This window comes from Ciona robusta, chromosome 8 (genome assembly GCF_009617815.1).
Source record: "Ciona robusta chromosome 8, ASM961781v2".
Classification (NCBI taxonomy): domain Eukaryota; kingdom Metazoa; phylum Chordata; class Ascidiacea; order Phlebobranchia; family Cionidae; genus Ciona; species Ciona robusta.
This window is the reverse complement of record NC_143242.1, coordinates 5,126,272-5,145,694: the sequence shown is the minus strand read 5'-3', so window position 1 is coordinate 5,145,694 and position 19,423 is coordinate 5,126,272. Positions and strand designations below refer to the sequence as shown.

General features: G+C 34.4%; 3 protein-coding genes across 3 annotated transcripts; 2 read left to right on the top strand and 1 right to left on the bottom strand.

Moving 5' to 3' along the window:
* Positions 1-103: 103 nt before the first annotated feature.
* Positions 104-12,002, top strand: LOC149732622 (cullin-associated NEDD8-dissociated protein 1-like). Its single transcript, XM_089882976.1, has 25 exons — positions 104-622; positions 930-1,073; positions 1,572-1,679; positions 1,964-2,112; positions 2,295-2,425; positions 2,717-2,938; positions 3,348-3,457; positions 3,660-3,783; positions 4,137-4,244; positions 4,610-4,793; positions 5,037-5,260; positions 5,573-5,683; positions 5,990-6,147; positions 6,443-6,679; positions 7,263-7,465; positions 7,792-8,013; positions 8,358-8,536; positions 8,956-9,084; positions 9,202-9,331; positions 9,612-9,823; positions 10,276-10,418; positions 10,741-10,909; positions 10,992-11,099; positions 11,233-11,367; positions 11,524-12,002. Exons 1-25 carry the CDS (start codon positions 555-557, stop codon positions 11,623-11,625), a joined length of 3,810 nt encoding a protein of 1,269 aa, XP_089739102.1. The 5' UTR covers positions 104-554; the 3' UTR covers positions 11,626-12,002.
* Positions 12,003-12,707: 705 nt separating this feature from the next.
* Positions 12,708-16,511, top strand: LOC149732621 (alpha-enolase-like). Its single transcript, XM_089882993.1, has 9 exons — positions 12,708-12,953; positions 13,217-13,345; positions 13,491-13,624; positions 13,963-14,202; positions 14,467-14,610; positions 14,888-15,027; positions 15,334-15,450; positions 15,659-15,826; positions 16,179-16,511. Exons 1-9 carry the CDS (start codon positions 12,773-12,775, stop codon positions 16,246-16,248), a joined length of 1,323 nt encoding a protein of 440 aa, XP_089739119.1. The 5' UTR covers positions 12,708-12,772; the 3' UTR covers positions 16,249-16,511.
* Positions 16,418-18,313, bottom strand: LOC149732620 (transmembrane protein 107-like). The gene is made up of 4 exons (XM_089883006.1): positions 18,029-18,313; positions 17,609-17,777; positions 17,149-17,245; positions 16,418-16,681 (listed from the first exon to the last, which is right to left on the bottom strand). The coding sequence occupies exons 1-4, from the start codon at positions 18,113-18,115 to the stop codon at positions 16,615-16,617; spliced, it is 420 nt and encodes a 139-aa protein (XP_089739132.1). The 5' UTR covers positions 18,116-18,313; the 3' UTR covers positions 16,418-16,614.
* Positions 18,314-19,423: the final 1,110 nt, after the last annotated feature.

The window sequence follows — 19,423 nt, the reverse complement described above, 5'->3', positions numbered from 1 at the left end:
ACGTCACCCTTTTGTTTCATTTTAAGCACTGAAGCATGCTGTGCAACTGTGTTAGTGCTTTTCCGAGATTTCGCTTTGGTCACAGCAGGTCATTTCACAAATAGAATCATTTCCATCACCATTTTGCTGAACTTCAGGGTGTTTTTCAAGGCTGTTTCCTGTTTTGATGCTTTACTTCAATCGTCCCCAAGAAATTTGAGATTTTCATAGACATCGGCTATAATATTAAAGACAGAACTTGCATTGAAAAATGAAAACATGCCCGACCATTCAAAGCGCGAATGATAAGTTGTTTTCGTAGTTACCGCTGCTTTAGAAAATGCAGTAGTTCTTTTTTTGCTTATTTTAAACTAATTTTATGGTATATATAAACAATATATTGCAGTTGCCACATGGCCTGGGCAATTTGGTGCTATAACTTTGTGTATACACCTCGTAAACATGTATCTATATTATTTGCACTGGTATATACACCGTATGTCAAGTGTATAATACTTTGAATACTTTCAGACGTTGCCAAAGTAAGTCAAAGAAAAGTTGCTGAAACGGCAAATATGGCTAACGTATCGTACCACATCTCAAGTCTGTTGGATAAAATGAACTCCCATGACAAGGATTACCGGTATGGCAGTTGTTTATTCATAGTTCACAACAGTTTAATATATAACTATTGACTATTATGGTTAAATTGAAGACATTTATTACAAAACTAGTTGTCGTAAACCATACATGGTACATTTTTTTTCGGTTACAACTGTTGTAGTTATTAATAAAATTGTTTGGAAATTATGTTTTACACAGTTAAATACAGTTCTTAAGTTAAATTTATAAATTTATTACCCCTATATTATAACAAATGTCCTATGTGTCATACTTCGTACACTAAATTCAGTTTTTCGCAGTTATATAATTACTCACTTACTCTCCAGTTTCATGGCAACGAATGATTTAATGACGGAGTTACAAAAAGATTCGATTAAACTCGATGATGATAGTGAGAGGAAAGTTGTGAAAATGTTGCTCAAATTACTCGAGGATAAAAATGGGGAAGTTCAAAATCTTGCTGTGAGATGGTTAGTAATAAGTAATTTATGATTATGAGCATATAACACCAAGGAGAGGCAGTTTGCACAATTTCGTGGCCGCGGCACAAGCCTCGTGCCCCCTAAGCACAATTTCGTGGCCCACGGCACCGGAGGGGGCCACGGTGCCGTGCAAACTCCTATTGACACCGAGCGTAACCATTTTATCTGTTTGTTATTGCTAATTTATTTCTATAAATTTTTTTGTAACAGGTTAAAACCATCATTTGTATTTTATTTATCGCGACAGCTTTAAAAATGTATTTAAAACTATTATCAAATAGTATTTTTACTGTTTTATAACATATTCTGTCTGTGTAAAATTATTTACTATTGCAGACAATTCTGTTCATAAATTTCTTTGTAATACAGATAGTTATATTTACAGTTTCAATTAAACCACCACATTCAGTACTTTATAACACGTGGTTAACTGCCTGCTTTTGTTTCATTATTTAACGTTCATGTATTTCCTGTATGTTGTTTCAGCTTGGGCCCTCTGGTTGGTAAAGTGAAGGATTATCAAATAGACACGATTGTTGATACTCTCTGTAATAATATGCTGTCGGAAAAAGAACAACTCAGAGACATTTCAAGGTATATTGATATCCTATATAAATATATATACATGGTTTCATAGGGGCCAAACATTTTATAAATTCAGGTAAGGCACGGAAATTTAGATGTGCGTTTTTGTAAACAAATTTGGTTTAAATGATTACTGATTAATGCAGTGCGAAAATTCCAATGTTGGCCTGCCTACCCTGCCACACCAGGTTGGCGCAAATGCATGGTTTTCTGTTTAAACTGTTAACAAATCTTTTGTGATTTTTCTTGCATAAAGATTGTCAACACAGTGTTGTGAACTGTTTTTATTACAGCATTGGTTTAAAGACAGTGATTACTGAGCTCCCACAGTCAAATACGAATGAAATTGGTCGGATTTGCAAACAGATCACAAACCGATTGACAGAAGCTGTTTCAAAACAAAAAGATGTCTCAGTTCAGTTGGAAGCTTTGGATATATTAGGTAACAAATATTTTATGTGAATGAGGTCCTTGATTTGCCCCAACACCCAGGTTACATAAGTTTGTCGTTCATAAAATTAATGCGAACCGTGTGACCAGTTAATAAGAGTAAGGCCATATTCACTGAAGTAATAAAGAAAATTGGCTTCTTCTGTTTTATATTACACAACATATTATTTGCAGGAGATTTGCTAAGCAGGCACGGAGCATTACTTGCAAGTTACCACTCACAAATCAAAGATGCGTTGATGCCTCTGCTCAAAAGTGCAAGAATGGCAGTTCGAAAACGAAGCAACACAGCTATTGGTCATCTCGTACGTTTATAGGATCATTTCTTCTCATTTTTTAAGAAAGTGTCATTTTTTCACATTCTGGGTGCATGGGGTGGCCCCAACTTTGTATGCAAGGATGACAGCATATGTTTAGTAGGCCTACCAAGTTTAAATGAAAACCTGATTTTACACAGCAGTTAAGTAACTGTACAAACAAGCAGGGCCAAAGTAGACCGCATCTATTAGATATCTATTGTTTGATAACTAAGTAATACTGCATTTTAGCAATGTCTCCTTACATTTTGTAAAAATATGTTACTTCTATGCTCACAGGTTTTCACATGCAACAACCAAATCTTTGGCGAGCTAGTAGGACACCTAGTGTCAGAGCTAAAATCATCTGAGAGCAAGATCCGGGATGTGGAAGCTGTGACAAGGATGAGAAGAACATACGTTCAATGTATTTGCTCCATAACACGTCAAGCTGGACACCGAGTAGGAAAGTACTTACAAGATATCATGCCATTGGTCACCATGTTTTGTGAACTGGAAGAGGTAGATAGTAGATTCTAATCATATTTTCCATATTTTATGTTTAATTTTATATTTACTGTATTTTTAGATGTTTTAATACTTAAAATTCTACTCCAAACAGTTTTTCACATTTTACATTCATTTTTTGGCACGTTTTAAAACCAAATTTTGTTTTTTGACAGATGCCTTTACTTATTTTTGTCTGTTTGTAAGTAAAATCTATTATTTTCACTGATTATCCTGTAGGAAACTGGAAAACAAATATGTACTGACTGATACATACTGATACAAACTGTGTAAACCTTAAGATATAAATAATTCAGCATGACTGAAAAGAGTCTGCAGTATTCAAAACATTCAAAACATTTTTTTAGCAGATAATAAAATATTGTTTGGAAAAATTAAAAAAAAAAATTGTTTAAATATAAAGGCTGATGATGAATTGCGTGAACACAGTATACAAGCATTCGAACTATTTGTTAGAAGATGTCCAATGGAGGTGACAGCCTATCTCAGCTCTATTATCAACATGTGTCTCAAGTAAGTATATTGTGGTGTTCATAAATAAAGGATCCAGATACACACATACATATATATATATTACCCATAGCACCAATTTGTCTATGATTGCCATATGTTATTTTTAATGTTAAATTCATTCTGACTTTTTGATCCTATTTTATAACTGTAGCTTGTCAAGTTGTGACACAAAAAAAGAATTAAATAAAATTTCTTTTTTAAGATACATCACATATGATCCCAACTACAACTATGATGAGGATGATGATGTCATCGATGATGATGTCATGGGAGATGATGATGAAGAAGACGATGATTATTCTGATGATGAGGACATGAGTTGGAAGGTAGGTTCATATTTCATGTAATATTTTATGAACATGAGGTTTTTATAAATGATAGGTTCATATTTCATGTAATATTTTATGAACATGTATTTTTCAAGAAAGTTGGGTTTTTATTTCATGTGATATTTCATGATCTTAAGTTTTCATTTAATATCATTGCCATGAATTTTTTATGTAATCATATGGATGAGGGTATTACTATTTAGTAGGTACTTATTTTTAATAAAAGTAATTTTTCATGTGATGGTTTTCATATATTTTGAGTAGAGAGTAATTTCATAATATATTTTACACGTTTTCTGTTTTTGTGTTATTTTAACTTCCAACTAAATAACTTATACTTCCACACCCAGGTTCGACGAGCATCTGCCAAATGTCTTGAAGCCGTCATGTCCACAAGACCTGAGTTATTGATGGATTTATATCAAACAGTCTCCCTTCCTCTTGTTGCTAGATTTAAGGTAAGTTTTTCAGAAAACAAATATCTGAAAAATTCTGAAAAACCGAAAATCTTGAAGAAATTGTCTTTAACAAAATTTGTAAATTCTAAAATATTTTGTGGGCTGTAAGCCTGTAATAAACCACAGTTGACCAAGTTATCAAAAATGTCCCGAAATCAAAATTTTTGATGTGTGGTATAGCTATAAAGTATTAGAATTGGCAGTTTTTACGTGATTGTATGATTTCTGAATTTTTAGTCAATACTGTATTATGAAAATATATTTTTTTAAAAGTATAAAAATATAGTTTTTTTTAGTTACTTGCACATTTAAGTTATGGATTTTAACTTTACCAAATATAAAAGAAAAATTTATTTTACTAACAGGAGAGGGAGGAAAGTGTTCGTGCTGATATTTTTACTGCGTTTATTGCGTTGGTCAAACACACAAGAAATGTTTCAACTGCAGGGGTCGGTGTTGGGGTTTCAGTTGCTAACGGCAACGAGCAAGAGATGGAAACTGACACCCCCACTTCCCTTCTACTTGCTCAAGTGCCAACCATTGTTAAATGTGAGTAATATATATATATATATATATATCTTACTAAATTTTTAGCGGTATGCTGTTTGCAATAACTATTTGGTTGAATTTGTTTCGTAAAACTGAAACGTTTAAAAAAATTAAATCTTAACAATTACTAAAATTTTGTACTGAAAAGTAAAATCTAATTAGTTACTGAAATTTTTCATTAAAGGAAAATAAAATCTAAATGATTACTTTCACAAATTATAACTCCATTTAATATTTTCCCAGCCATCCACAAACATCTGTTAGAGAAGAGCACGAAGACGCGTCACTGTTGCTTCTCGCTTCTCACGCAACTCGTGCTCACGATCCCGGGATGTCTCGCTCATCATATCGGAGCTCTCATGCCAGGAATCGAACACAGCTTGTCACAGAATCGTAACAACTCCTCCAACATGAAGATTGACACGCTCAACTTTATTCATGTTCTTCTTACCAACCATGAGCCATCGGTGAGAAATTTTAATTATGGTAACAAAGATAGTACCATATAGTTTCATTCGATACCAAACGTTTTTTTTTCTGTTTTATCCGCCATACAGTAAGACTACATCAGGGTATGTGATGGAAAAATTAAACAAGTTTTTTTTACCAGAAGACCCAATTTTCATTATGCCCTGTGGTGACTAGTAAGTGCAATAAAAAGAAAACAAAGAGAGAGTATTATTCCAAAATAAAAAGTTATTTGGATAGAATGGAAAAACAACTGTTGTTAAAGTTATGATGTATAAAACCGCATCTGCAGCCTGTTGTTTTCCTCTCAGATGATCCTTCCATTTGTGAAGTCACTCTCCCCACTTATTGTGGTTTGTGTGAAAGATCCTTTCTATAAAATTACTTCAGATGCTTTGCTTGTAATGCAGGACCTGGTCAAGGTATGTAAACTATCTTCCCCATTTTATAGATAAAAGTATATTTGAAGTATATTTTTATTTAGCTCTCAATCCCATTGTATTATGTTTTAAAATGTACCAGAGCATAGGCGCCTTTGTTTCATATGAATGCGGATCTAACTATCCCTCCTCTGCTGTTAAAAAGGTTTTGCGCCCATGTACCAGAGCATTTGTAAAAAATTTTTGATAAACTTTGTATATTACCTAATGTGCTTATGGTTATTACTGTGAATGCCTCTGCTACGTTGTTGTATGCAGTTATTATAAAACAGCATTATTACCCCACAGGTAGTATGCGATGAATCCGTCACGTTTGATGTCGACCCCCTCATCCAAACCCTGTACCTTGCTACTTTACATCGATTAAAAACTTCCGACATTGATCAAGAAGTGAAGGAAAGAGCAATAACTTGCATGGGACAAATCATGTCCTCTGCTGGGCAAAGGTTTGTATTTTTTTCTAAAACCTTATACCTTATCACATCAGGGGTCAGAGATGATTATTCGTTAAAAGTTTTCCTACTGGTTCCATTTTTCTATTTTTAATATTTGGAGGTTCGCGTCTTAAATCAGTTAATAACTATAAGTTAAATAGAATGCCTCTGTCTAAACTAAATAAATATTTTTCCCCAAGACTTACAAGTTAGTGAAGTTACTATATTCTTTCATAGTTTTACACACTAACAGCCACCAAATTACATTCTATCACAAAACCGTTCACCAAAATTTTTAAATTTTTAGACTTGAATCCGAAGTCCCGAACACACTCGAGTTATTCCTTGATCGACTCCGTAACGAGATCACTCGTTTAACCACTGTCAAATCCATCCACATGGTGGCAGTATCGAGACGAGTTAGTCTTTCTCCGATCCTCCCAAGAGCGATGCCCGTCCTCGCAAATTTCCTCCGGAAGAACCAAAGATCACTCAAGATCTCAACCCTCCGATGCCTGGAGAGCATCTTCACGAATTTTGCTGAGTAAGGGTTTTTTTGCTGAAAAATTTAAAAAGTAGCGTAAAATATGTGATTGGGGTTAAAAGTGTTTTGTTTATAAGTTTTAAAATTTCAAATGGAGAAGCATTTTTTGCAGGATAATTTACAAGGTAATTTTAAGTGTATAGCTTGTAAGCTGTAACATTATAAATGGATGTATCTGGTATTTTTTTCTACATGTGTCTAATTTTTCACTTTGTCTCATACATATGAGAGTAAAAAATTGTATTAACCAGTTCCAAGTATCAAACCTATAGTTAATAGATATATATTTATTAACATACATATTCCGTAGAGCTTAGACAGCAAACATTTTAATTCCCCTGGAGGCAGGGGTAGTTCGACACATGTTTCTATGGAATAAATTTAACATATGGGTTACAATCTTCACTGATTAATTCGGTGCAGAGAATAATCTGTCTATCACGCCTCCCCAGGTTAAGCACCTATGCATACAATTTCTTGCATCAAATAAAAGAAAACATTGTACTGACAAAAATATTGCCTATAGTTAATAGTTATATAGTTAATAACATACTCAACATAATCTGTGACATTTTAAACACAGCGACATTTCAAATGAGATGATGGGTTCAGTAATAGAGGAGATTCCCCACCTTATCAATGATGCAGACCTTCATATTACCCAGCTGTGTATGCAACTACTTGTACTCATGCTACAACTTCCTATATCCAGCAATGTAAAGCAAGGATTACTGGTGGAAACACTTCCAAATATTTACCAAATAATCAAGTCACCTCTGTTACAAGGTAGGAGATTGCTTTTAGTGTGAAATAATGTTCTTACTTTTCTGATGGTTTATTGTAAAAGACCATACCTAAAAAGCCCTTAATTTTTTCTTTGCAGAATATGCGTTTTGTTTTGCACTTTTGGCCAGTTTGTAACAAGATTTTAACAATCCAGCATAGTAAATAAATTGTAAAGTTATATAAAGCTGCTCATCTAGGTATTTGAACTGTACTGCTTAAAATAGGACTCTATATTTTTAAGTCTATACTTTGTACTTAACTATATTTTGTATTTATTTTTATGTCTTACTTACACACCACTCACATACCAAACATCTCAATTACAGGAGCAGCTCTCAACGCAGTCCTAGATTTCTTCCGCATCCTCATCACGATCAGTGAGAGGCAGAAGGAGATTGGTGATCCTCCTCTCGTAGCGTTCCGTGATGTCCTCCGATCTCTCATCGAGCCAATTTATCCACAAAAATCCTCTTCTTCCAAGCCACGTTTATCCTCTTCACCACAAGGACAAACAACATCACTACACAAGCAAGCTTTCCATTCAACAGGTTTGTTGTGGAAACTTCTATATCTGCAGTTAATGTTGTTCTAAATTTTAATGATTTTGCATGAAACATGATAATAAGCATGCCGGAACTTAAGAATTTTTAAGTTACCTGCTGATGAGAAACTGTTTTGTAATGTACATTGATAGTTTATTGTTTGCTAAGCTTTTCTAAGCTAATATGTAAATAAACTTAACCTTTAAAAGTTCTAATTTACACATCGTTTACTAAAACATTACAATACTAGTTTCTTAAAAACTGCCGCTGCTCCCCTCAACGTATGCCTATATCAAAGATATTACCATTTACCTCTGAATTTTAACAAAGTGAATAACCTCTTCCAACAGCTAAATGCATCGCCACCCTCGTTGTCGCAAGCCCTGGTGAATGTGAGTTGATTGTTCGTCAGTTCATGTTGGATGTTGAGAATCAAAAGTCGACTGATTCGATCCGGATGTTCGTTCTTCTTTCACTCGGAGAGATCGGACAACGAGTTAATCTCGTTTCCTTCCCTGAACTTGAAAGGGTGAGTTATGGTGTAAAGCAGAGGTTTTTTATTTTTTGGGTTCTTTTTAATAGTTGGGTATTTTTTAGTTGGTTCAGAGATTGTTTTTTGAGGGGGGGTTCTTAGGGTATTTTTTCTGAATATGTTTGGTCGACGGTCATACAGAGAATTTATTTTACGAAATTCCAATACTTTACAGTTTTACATAACCCTAAAGTTAAAAGGTTAAGTTGTTGGTGCAGATCGAGATAAGAGATTTAAATGTTTTATGGTATTGTACCGCCTGTACCCACTAAATTTGTTTTAAACATATTTTACAATCTTACACAACCAAATATGAAAGCATTAAATCAATAATTATTATTTAAAAAACTTCACACAATCTGATGTTTTATTATTTTACAAAATGTATAACTTATAATTCAGAAACTTTCACACAGGTTGTCATTGGAGCATTTGCAGCAACGAATGAAGAAGTAAAATCAGCTGCATCGTTCTCACTTGGCAGGATCTGTATCGGAAACCTCCAACATTATCTTCCAGGGATGCTTAAGCAGATTCAGATGCAGGTGAGTTGTACTTAATGTTTCCTATACATTGTTCAGAAATTTTTGAATACATATATTAAGTTTTTAAACATGGTATATGTATATGATAAACTAACCTAATGGAGTTTACTTTTTCAGTCCAAGAGCCAATACCTTCTGCTCCACTCGTTAAAAGAAACCATCACATTCTCCACACAAGAAGCGTTGGAAGAATTTATGGAAAATATTTGGGAATTGTTGGTTCGGTTCGCGGAAAGCCCGGAGGAAGGTGGAACTGTAACAATAAGCATTTATATATGGGAGTCGATATTTTTAAGCCATGGTCACATCTGTTCAGAAGCATCAAGCATGTGTTAAACACCACACAGTTTGTTTGTTGAGTTGGTATTTTTGGCAACAATAATTTATAAAAAGTATTTAATATTATTTTACCACCTAACACTGTCTTTGTCTGTTTCCCTATCGTAGGGGTTATTATTTTGGTGAAAATGGAAGTTTCACATATAATAATATTGTTTATTAATCTTTCCCTCCAACTTCCACCATAGGAACAAGAAATGTTGTTGCTGAATGTCTCGGCCGATTAACGCTGATACATCCCGATCATTTGCTCCCAAAACTGAAAGGATTCCTCTCCTCTGAATCACCAAAGGTCCGGAGCACCGTGGTGTCGGCTGTCAAAGTGACGATCACGGATCAACCTCGGCCCATAGATCCTCTTCTGAAAGCTTGTTTTGGGGACTTCCTTGTCCTCCTCGAGGTAAAGACTGAATGTTGTTTTGTTCTTAGTTCTATATAGATGGGGTCCTCACCATGAGGTCCCACAATGAGGCACACCAGGGGACCTGGGATTAAGGCCAGTGTTGGCTTATGATTATCACGCAATTGTGTTTTCTTAGATTTGACACAAATAATAGACAAACACACACACTATCTGTATAATTTACTTCTTGGTTTTTCACTGTTTTCAAAGAAGTAGCCTGCTATATTTGGAAGTAAAACCAAACTGGTTTATGTATGGACCTCAACTCAATAAATGAAACATTCATTGATGAAGACATAAAATGACTACAGTTTTTCAACATTTCGTTTTTTGCTTAGCATTTTTAAAAGACTTTCAAATGTACTAAAAGAAAATTATTTGATACTTTACATTAAAATTTTACTAATAATTCAAATAAAGAAAAAAAAACCTAAACCCTTTTTTTCTAGGATCCTGATATTAATGTACGACGTGTGACCCTCACGCTTCTAAACTCAGCTGCTCATAATAAATCTGCTCTAATAAAAGATTTGCTGCCTGAAACATTGCCCAAACTATATGGGGAAACTAGAATTCGTAAAGAACTTATCAGGTAAAATATGTTATTTATAGTTAAATAAAAGAATGTAACTTATCTATCGTGTCATGTATGTACTGATGTGTTGTAGTGGAAAGGTGTGTTGCAGGGATATGGGGAAAGGATTCTAGCGATTTTTTAAAATACTTTTTTAAAAATATAGATTTTGATATTTAAAAAAAAATTTGTAGGCATTTAAACCCTGTACCTTTTTCTTAGTTGTACTATCACCAAAATGCCATGCTTTCAGTCATGTGTAGTAATAATAATGAGACATTACATTTTAATGATTTTACTAATCATATTTTCAATAAGCAACAATTTTTACCCAACATAGGGAAGTGTTGATGGGCCCATTCCGACACACAGTAGATGATGGTCTTGATGTAAGAAAAGCAGCTTTTGAATGCATGTACACGCTACTTGAGTCTTCTGTAACGCAACTGGATATTTTCCAATTTCTAACTTATGTGGAAAATGGACTGAAAGACAGCTATGATATAAAGGTAGTGTTGTGCAAGCTTTATTACAAATATAATTTGTGCGGCAGTCGTATACTTAATTTTAATATACTTTTTTTTTCTGCAGATGCTTACCTTTTTAATGTTGGTTCGACTTGCTAATTTATGTCCAACAGCGGTGCTACAACATGTTGATAAACTGGTTGAACCACTACGTGCAACATGTAGTGTAAAAGTAAGTTGAAATGCTATGTGTTGCGTAACATTGCGGAGTGAATAACCGCACTTGAATTTATTGAACATCAGATTTTGGAAATATTTCGCAACATAAAAAAATTTAAGAGATTTTTTTCTAAATTATGCATCAGGTAAAAGCTGACTCTGTGAAACAAGAATTTGAGAAGCAAGATGAATTGAAACGTTCTGCATTAAGAGCAGTGAATGCTTTGCTCACAATACCAGAAGCTGATAAATCGCCTGCTATGAGTGAATTCCTTGCACAGGTATACTGTCTTCAGAGTCTTTTTTTAGCATGCTTATACATTTTGCATTCATACAGATTTTGCAATCTGTATCTGTGAATCTGTTTTTAATTTGCTTTTAACGCTTTAAAAACCTATTTTTAGATCAAATCATATTCCTTCGTGTATTTTCTATAGGTACGGTCTAGTTCAGACTTATCCGCGATGTTTGAAAGTGTACAGAACGATTCCTCATCTGCCACATCCATGGTAACATTGGAGGCAATGGACACAAGCTAGATATGAAGCTGCTGAACAAAGTTTATGATCACATCGTTTTGTTCTAATTTTCAAATTGCATCTGGGCCCAGTTACTAAGGGTTTCAACAATGGTCCAAAATGCAGCTACATATAATTGCATGTTATGCTTTAAATAACAAAGTTCTTTGACATTTTTATTATTTATTTCCTGGTTTCAAATGCTGCAACGGTTCAAATCATTATTGTGATTGCTAAAATTGACAGTTCCAATCGAAAATAGCTCGCATGCCTTAAAAATCAACAAATTCTGCTGTTAAGATTTAAATGTGTTGTCCGTGGCTATAAGTATAAGAGAATGTTCTTTTTGCTTCCAGTGCTTTTTGTTCTCCCAAAAATTATAAACGCTCCTACGGAAATGTTCGTTAGTTAATCATTTATGTTGCGAATTCCTATGTGTCGTATCTGGTCACCTTCAGGGATAGACAGTTTGTGATAAGAACGTCATGTCAGTGACGTCATAGGTGGTATATTCCCGATGAAATGTTGTCGTCACTTTTTCTACAACCGGTTTAGAAGTAAGAAGCAGGTTGTATATAAGCGAACGTGACAGATTGAACGTACCAGATAGCACAGGTACAGGAAGTTATATAGCTCCCGCGTAAGCAAGGTGGACGCCTAATTACCCGAAGTATAGGAGTGAAAATATGAAGTATTGGTTCAATCGTAAATTACAGTTTTTTGTACTGCGAAGGCAATATGAGTTCAATGTTGTTTAAAGGCGTAACCGCAGACTTCATTACTTCGCTTTATCGTACGAGTTTCCGAACTGTTTGGCTTCGTTTTCAACCTTATTAAACAAGTATATTTAACATTTTTTATTTGGGGTATCAATTTAAAAACGTGGCGACCTTGGATATGTTATCAGTTCGACATGTTTCTATTCCCAAGGCGAGGGGTTGTAAAAGGTAGATCGATGACACCTAACCAAATACGTGCAGCGGCCCGAGCAGCTTATGTCAGTCAGTCAGCATACAGCAGTCAGCAGTGCCGGGCATGACTTTCGTCTTTCGCTATGACCTTTGGGTTGAATTACCGGAACTTTAAAACGTAAGCGCGGCTAAGGAAAATTCATTTTTCGTATGTTTTTACAGGTTATATAATAAGATCCTTTCGTTATCTTGAAAAAATGGCAATTTCCAAAATCCACGCTCGGCAAATATACGACAGTCGGGGTAACCCTACAGTTGAAGTTGATCTTGTTACTGAACAAGGTTTGTTTAGAGCTGCAGTTCCCAGCGGTGCCTCAACTGGTATCTATGAAGCTCTTGAGCTCAGAGATAAAGACCCAAAAGCTTTTCTGGGAAAAGGTAAAACTAGGAACACTTTGCACCAATATAATAATGATAAGAACTTCTATTTGTCTCTTCGATTATGGTAATAAAGTATAAAAAAATACATAAAGCAAACGTAGGGGTGTAGCGACAAAATGACAGTCGTTAAAACACGATTACAATTTAAACATAATTACATTTAATTGGTTGAAAGAAGCTTGTTCTGATTTAAAACACATGATATATTGAGTCTGGAGATACATTGTATCATCTGATAACCTCCACAAATTAAATTACAGGAGTCACCAAAGCAATCAACAATGTTAACAACGTAATTGCTCCTGCTCTTGTTGGAAAAACATTGGATTTGACAGATCAAGCTGCCATTGACAAGATTATGATTGATCTTGATGCAACCGAAAACAAAGGTCAAAAAATCAAGTTTTATACAGTTTTTATTCTATTAAGATTTCTTGGTGTTTCCCTGGCTAAAAAAAAAGCTAATTTTCAGGTTAAAAAAAAAAATTTTTCATTACCAAATTTCATGCAAAATCTTTATTTATTTTATTTTAGGTAAACTTGGTGCTAATGCCATTCTTGGTGTTTCCCTGGCTGTTGCAAAAGCTGCAGCTTCGAAGAAAGGAGTTCCACTGTACCGTCATCTTGCTGATCTTGCTGGCAATGCTGAGGTTTTATTGCCAGTTCCAGTAAGTTGTTTGGTGAACATTATAGAACTAAACGTTGTGCATCTTATATTCTTTAAATAGAAACTTATGATAACATGTTACACCAAGATCTTTTGTCATTATGGATAGGTGTTACTTTAAAAAAGTTTATTTGTAAGGTTTCCCTGATTTTTTTTCTAATTTATTGAAGCTTAAGCGACAATATTGATTTCAAATGACTATGCATGGATTTTCTTTTCAAGTTGGCAAAATTGTGCTGATTTTCAGACACTCTTTTTTATCTGTACAGAATTAATAATTTAATAGCTTTTGCAACGCAGAAAATTACATTATAAGCTTGATGTATGTCCATTTTTCAGTCCTTCAATGTCATCAATGGAGGTAGCCATGCTGGGAACAAACTTGCGATGCAGGAATTCATGATCTTTCCTAACGGAGCTTCTTCATTCAGCGAGGCAATGAGAATGGGAGCCGAAACCTACCAACATTTGAAGACTGTCATTAAGAAGAAGTACGGACAGGATGCCACCAATGTAGGAGATGAGGGAGGTTTTGCTCCCAACATCATGAGCAATAAAGAAGCTCTTGAGCTGATCATGGTCAGTAGATGATAGATGCTACAAAAAATGCATGTAAAATGCAATTATGTGTTAAATACATGTATAAATGTGTTCATTTTTTTACCCAAACTTAAGGACTTGTTTTGTATTTTTCAATTGCTTTTCCAATTTTTTAAAATATTTTGCACCTAAACCTAAAGCCTTCAGTTTTGTACTGTACATTTTTTCTAATGCATTTAGCATTATCCCAAATCTAATTACTCTCAACTTGTACTATACATTACTTTTCTGTTTTATTTACAGGAAGCAATTAAAACTGCTGGTTACACAGACAAGGTAAAGATTTGTATGGATACTGCAGCGTCCGAATTCTGGAATGCAGATTTGGGAAAATATGATCTTGACTTCAAGAGCCCAGCAGGAGATACTTCGGATAATGCTAGATATGTAAGTTTGTATTTAGGAAAGAACAGTTGTATTGTATATGTACAGCCTGCATGACAAAAATTGACAGCTTACATGTAAGACATAATTTTTTGTTAAATAAAAGTCAGTTTTATGACAATCAAATACATATGAATGCAGAATATATGGGTAATGACTAATGATACAACTCTGGTCTAAATCCTAGGTCCCCTCACCCCATTTAAAATATGATGCATTCAAAACTATTGAATGTGTAAAATGGAAAAGATTTTTTACATTACCTGTCTTGTTGTTATAGAAAACACCAGCAGAGCTTGGAGATGTGTACCGTGGCTTCATTAAGGATTACCCTATTGTTTCAATTGAGGATCCATTTGACCAAGATGACTGGCAAGGTTACACTGACTTCACTGCATCAGTGACTGAACAAGTTGTTGGGTACATTAAATTTTCTATCATATTGTGTTGGAATATTGCCTTGGATTTTGTGATAGTGCTCATAGGAAATTTATTTGTGTACTGATAGGTATTGGTAAAGGGCGAACTCTGGCCTAAATTTTATGTCCCTGACATGCCTCAATGTAGCACCTTACCCATAAGAACAGAAAACAGTCATTTAAAACAAAAACTTTTTAAAAATAATGGGCAAACTTTGGCTTAAATTTTAGGTCCCATGACACTGTAGCACCTTACTACATGAGAATAGAAAATATTCTCTTTTAGCAAATAAAAAAATGTTTTTAGAGATGATTTGTTGGTTACCAACCCAAAGAGAATCAATACAGCTCTTGAGACAAAAGCTTGCAATGCATTGTTGCTGAAGGTCAACCAGATTGGTTCCCTCACAGAAGCTATTGATGCGTAAGTGTTTTTTTCTGGCTTAGCTTATACACATGTACTGTTGTCTTGTTATACAAGGTTTTATTTGGCACTTTTACTTAAGTAGTTTTTACCTGCAGCGGGTGTTTATCGACTATGTTCTGCTAATTTTCTTCTCTTCGTTGTTTTAATAAATCTGATCTCCTATTTGAATAGATAAACAAAAATTTATATTATGGGTTATTTTTAGATGCAAATTGGCTCAGTCTAATGGTTGGGGTGTGATGGTCTCTCATCGCTCTGGTGAAACAGAAGATAGCTTCATTGCTGATCTTGTGGTTGGTTTGTGCACTGGTCAGATTAAAACTGGAGCTCCTTGCAGATCTGAAAGACTTTCAAAGTACAACCAGCTTTTGAGGTAAACTTTTTGTAATGTTTTTGTTCTAGAACTGCTTAAACTGCTTTGTGACTGTCACCATAGCAAATGGTTAGCGCACGTCTAGCCTAGAGTTTTTGGTTCGAAGCTTTTAATAATGTGGTTGACTGCGTTTATGTGTCCTTAGGCAAGACTTTTAATGGCAATTGCTCCAACCCAGTTGTTTCTTATCAATCTTATGAGTTGTTTAAATAATTAACTCTACAACAACAAAAATTACCCACAAAGTTTCATACATGGTAAATTGTAAACCGGCACAACACAAGGTGTGTGAAACAAGACATCTATGTTATAATGAGGACAAATATTTTACCATTCTATACTTTTATTTTAGAATTGAGGAAGAGCTTGGATCAGCTGCCAAATTTGCAGGAGCCAAGTGGCGTACACCACTTGCTAAATAATTTCCCCACAAAACATATATTAGAACTATCTATCCTGTCCTGCCCGTTTTTTGTTATGTTAGCATAAGCAGTTGTTGTAAAAGTTAATTCTGTATTAATCCTGTGACATCCTTTGAAGTTCCCTGTTTTTGAATACACAGCTTTTGTATCAAAGCAGTACAATACAAAGTTCCGCATGAAAAATATATTTAGTAATAATTATAACAACGTATATGAAAATGAAACTGTGTTCAGTGTTGATTTAATAAAAGGCAATCTGAAAACCCTTGTGCACATATGTAATTGCTAAAAGAGACTGCTTTTAGAAAAAAGTCGCACCATATCATCCACAGTAAAGATACCTAAAATAGGAAGCTTTTTTTTCAATCAAAACCCTTTTTTGAAGCACAGCACTGAAGCAATTATTCCCAGCTCTGTTATTGCAGGTAACACACTGAGAGTAAAAATTGAGAGGTTAGAAAAATATTTTTGAGGTCAGGAAATGGATGGTTATTTTTTGGGAGGCTAGTAGGGTATAGATATATTATATTTATTAGTTGTTTTGATCACCGGATGGTGTAAGTGTTATTGGAAATGGAAAACAATACTGATTTTAGATAATTGCTTTTCAACCTCAGAGCTATCTACTTGATTGGGCTATCTACTAGCTACTACAATGGTTTGAAAGACCTTAGACCAATATTGGGATTAAATAATAGTTTTTAGGCAAAATAAATTTAAATTAAAGTTTAGTTACCTTAAATTTATACTTAGCATTCAGGATTTTTACAAAAAAGGTTGAGAAACACTGTTGTAGATATTAACTACAGTTGATTACTAATTACAGTGTTGTCAGGATTGGTAAAATCATTATTGAGAAGCAGCATATAAAATAAAGGAAATACCAGTTGCAAAAAGTACCTGCAGAATCCGAATATGTAACCATACAAGTTACAATCCCACGCATCGAATAAGTAAAATGACAATGAGACGCATGCTCCTGCATGTGCTGCTATTGCTGAAAAGAATAGTTAGAGTTAGTTTCTCTTGTAATTTTATAGGGGTTAGGTCCAACAGCAATACACGTCAATGGACCAAAGATTTTGACTAAGTTGTTACCCCGGCTTTTGTTACTCCAATATTTAGACAGAGTTGTTACCCTGACTTTTGTTACTCCAACATTTAGACATAGTTGTTGGTTGTTACTCTGACTTGGTTTGGTACTCCAACACCCATGGTGTGTATGGGTCTTGGATTAATTTTAAACAGGTTGAATTTGGTAGTTGGGTGGACATCAAAATTCGTACAGTTCTGATTGGACAAAATTCTCATGTTTTCAACTATTTATTCACATACATTAACAGAAATAGCACCAACTTACATAGTAATGACTGAGATTGATTAAACATTGAAAACCCGCTCACAAAACCACCAAGTTCTATTAAGAACATGCCAAGTGTGATTGAAAGAAGGACAATTAATAAAGTTTGTTTTTCATTGTACTGGGCTGTTGTAAATGAAGCAGGCAAACACGCTGGTAAGTTGATGTCCTAGAACAGAAAATACTGTGTTGTTCTATTATAAAATGAATACATTTTATTTTAACATACAAGTTAAACAAAATGATAATTTTAATCAGAACTACTATTTTAAAATTTGCCATGTGCATAAAAGGCACAGTTGCTAGTAAAATTAGCACAGACAGTTACTAGTAAAAATGAGTTTTCGTTTAAAAAGTACCTATATTTTGTAGGGGAATTAACATAACATGAAAAAACACGTTATAACGTATCGTACTTACCAGCGACCAGAACATGGTAATTACTATTACAAGGTGTGCAATAAGGACTAAAAACCGAGCTGGAACTAAACTTTGTGCGACTCTCATATTGAAATTACTTATTTTGCAATAATTTTACGTTTAAAGCATGCAATATAGCAATGCGTTAATATCGCTCAAAATCGTATCCAAAATAAAGTCATAATAACCGCCATACGAGAGAACGTCTGATCAAACAAGTTTTGATTTCCCCTTCTTCTTAAAACGATAAAAATATGAGAGAAAGTAGTGTTGTCGCGACACCTTTACTTCCAATGTCGCGACATTGCCGAAATTACGATTCTTATGCGCGATTTGGGTAATTACGTGACGTAACTTAAAGCTTGCAAAATTGGAAGTAAATTAATCTCTACTGCTTATATGCAAAACAGAGTAATTGTTTTGTCCCCCTACCCATTTGTCAGACAATTCTATCGAAACGAAGTGTGGAAAGAAACGGGTAACCGCATGCGTTGTAGATGCTGTCGCATGCTTGCTTACAAAATAAACTTAGTTGTTACCAAAATAAACTGTTAGTTTGGTTAGAGCGGTCACTTATTTATTAAAACGAAACTAGTCAAGTTTTTAGCGGAGGGAATTTATTCTTACTATATAAAGCACAGGGGCTAATAAATATACTAATTGTCTCAAATCGTTAGCTGTACATAATAAATAAAACAGTGCGAAAATGTGCTTACTACAAAAAAGGTTGCAATTTTAAAAGGAAATTTGATTGTTCGTATCGCTCCATAGGCCACATGCGCATCCTTTTGGAATTCGAATTTTCTCTTGGTCGTAAAAACTGCGGATAACTTTGTACGTCGTTTTGGTCTTGAAACCTGTATTTACGCTTCGAGTGCGACATAATTCGGCACACTGGACTCCGTAAAATGAAAATCCTTTGCAATGAAACGCGTTTTCCGTCCACGTTATCACCACACGTCGACGAACTGGTGAACCCATACGCATGCACCTATAAAGTACAATTTGTCACATAAAAATGATTAAGATGTTTTGTCAGTTTTACTAAAAATAATTTGTGTTGCAAATTTGTGTTTTCTAAGAAAAAGGCGTAGTTTTTAAAGTAAATATGTATATACTCGCTGATTTTCTAATTTGTACCATATAGCAGGGTGGGGTAAGTCGGGACACCTTTAGCATAATACCAAAATCTCTGATTGTGTTTAAGACAATTGTAACAACTGTCCAAAAATTAGCAGTGGGAATACGATTTTATAATTCTTTAAATGTTCTTTGTTTACTACCAAATGGGACAAGAAAATAAAATGAAAAGGTGTCCCATCTTCACCCTCTCCACTATCCTGTTTATTCACACAGAAAAATGTAACATAATGTTTTAACAACGAGAAAATACTA

What these genes read in the sequence shown, in the direction of transcription:
- LOC149732622 (XM_089882976.1), top strand. Translation starts at nt 555, where the DNA reads ATGGCTAACGTATCGTACCACATCTCAAGTCTGTTGGATAAAATGAAC. An exon ending in AGTGCCAACCATTGTTAAAT is followed by an intron (nt 4,794 to 5,036) that starts GTGAGTAATATA and finishes ATATTTTCCCAG; the next exon opens with CCATCCACAAACATCTGTTA. An exon ending in ATTCGTAAAGAACTTATCAG is followed by an intron (nt 10,419 to 10,740) that starts GTAAAATATGTT and finishes TACCCAACATAG; the next exon opens with GGAAGTGTTGATGGGCCCAT.
- LOC149732621 (XM_089882993.1), top strand. Translation starts at nt 12,773, where the DNA reads ATGGCAATTTCCAAAATCCACGCTCGGCAAATATACGACAGTCGGGGT. An exon ending in CTTCGGATAATGCTAGATAT is followed by an intron (nt 14,611 to 14,887) that starts GTAAGTTTGTAT and finishes TTGTTGTTATAG; the next exon opens with AAAACACCAGCAGAGCTTGG. An exon ending in GTGACTGAACAAGTTGTTGG is followed by an intron (nt 15,028 to 15,333) that starts GTACATTAAATT and finishes AAATGTTTTTAG; the next exon opens with AGATGATTTGTTGGTTACCA.
- LOC149732620 (XM_089883006.1), bottom strand. Translation starts at nt 18,115, where the DNA reads ATGAGAGTCGCACAAAGTTTAGTTCCAGCTCGGTTTTTAGTCCTTATT. An exon ending in TTACCATGTTCTGGTCGCTG is followed by an intron (nt 17,778 to 18,028) that starts GTAAGTACGATA and finishes TTTCTGTTCTAG; the next exon opens with GACATCAACTTACCAGCGTG. An exon ending in TCAATCTCAGTCATTACTAT is followed by an intron (nt 17,246 to 17,608) that starts GTAAGTTGGTGC and finishes TATTCTTTTCAG; the next exon opens with CAATAGCAGCACATGCAGGA.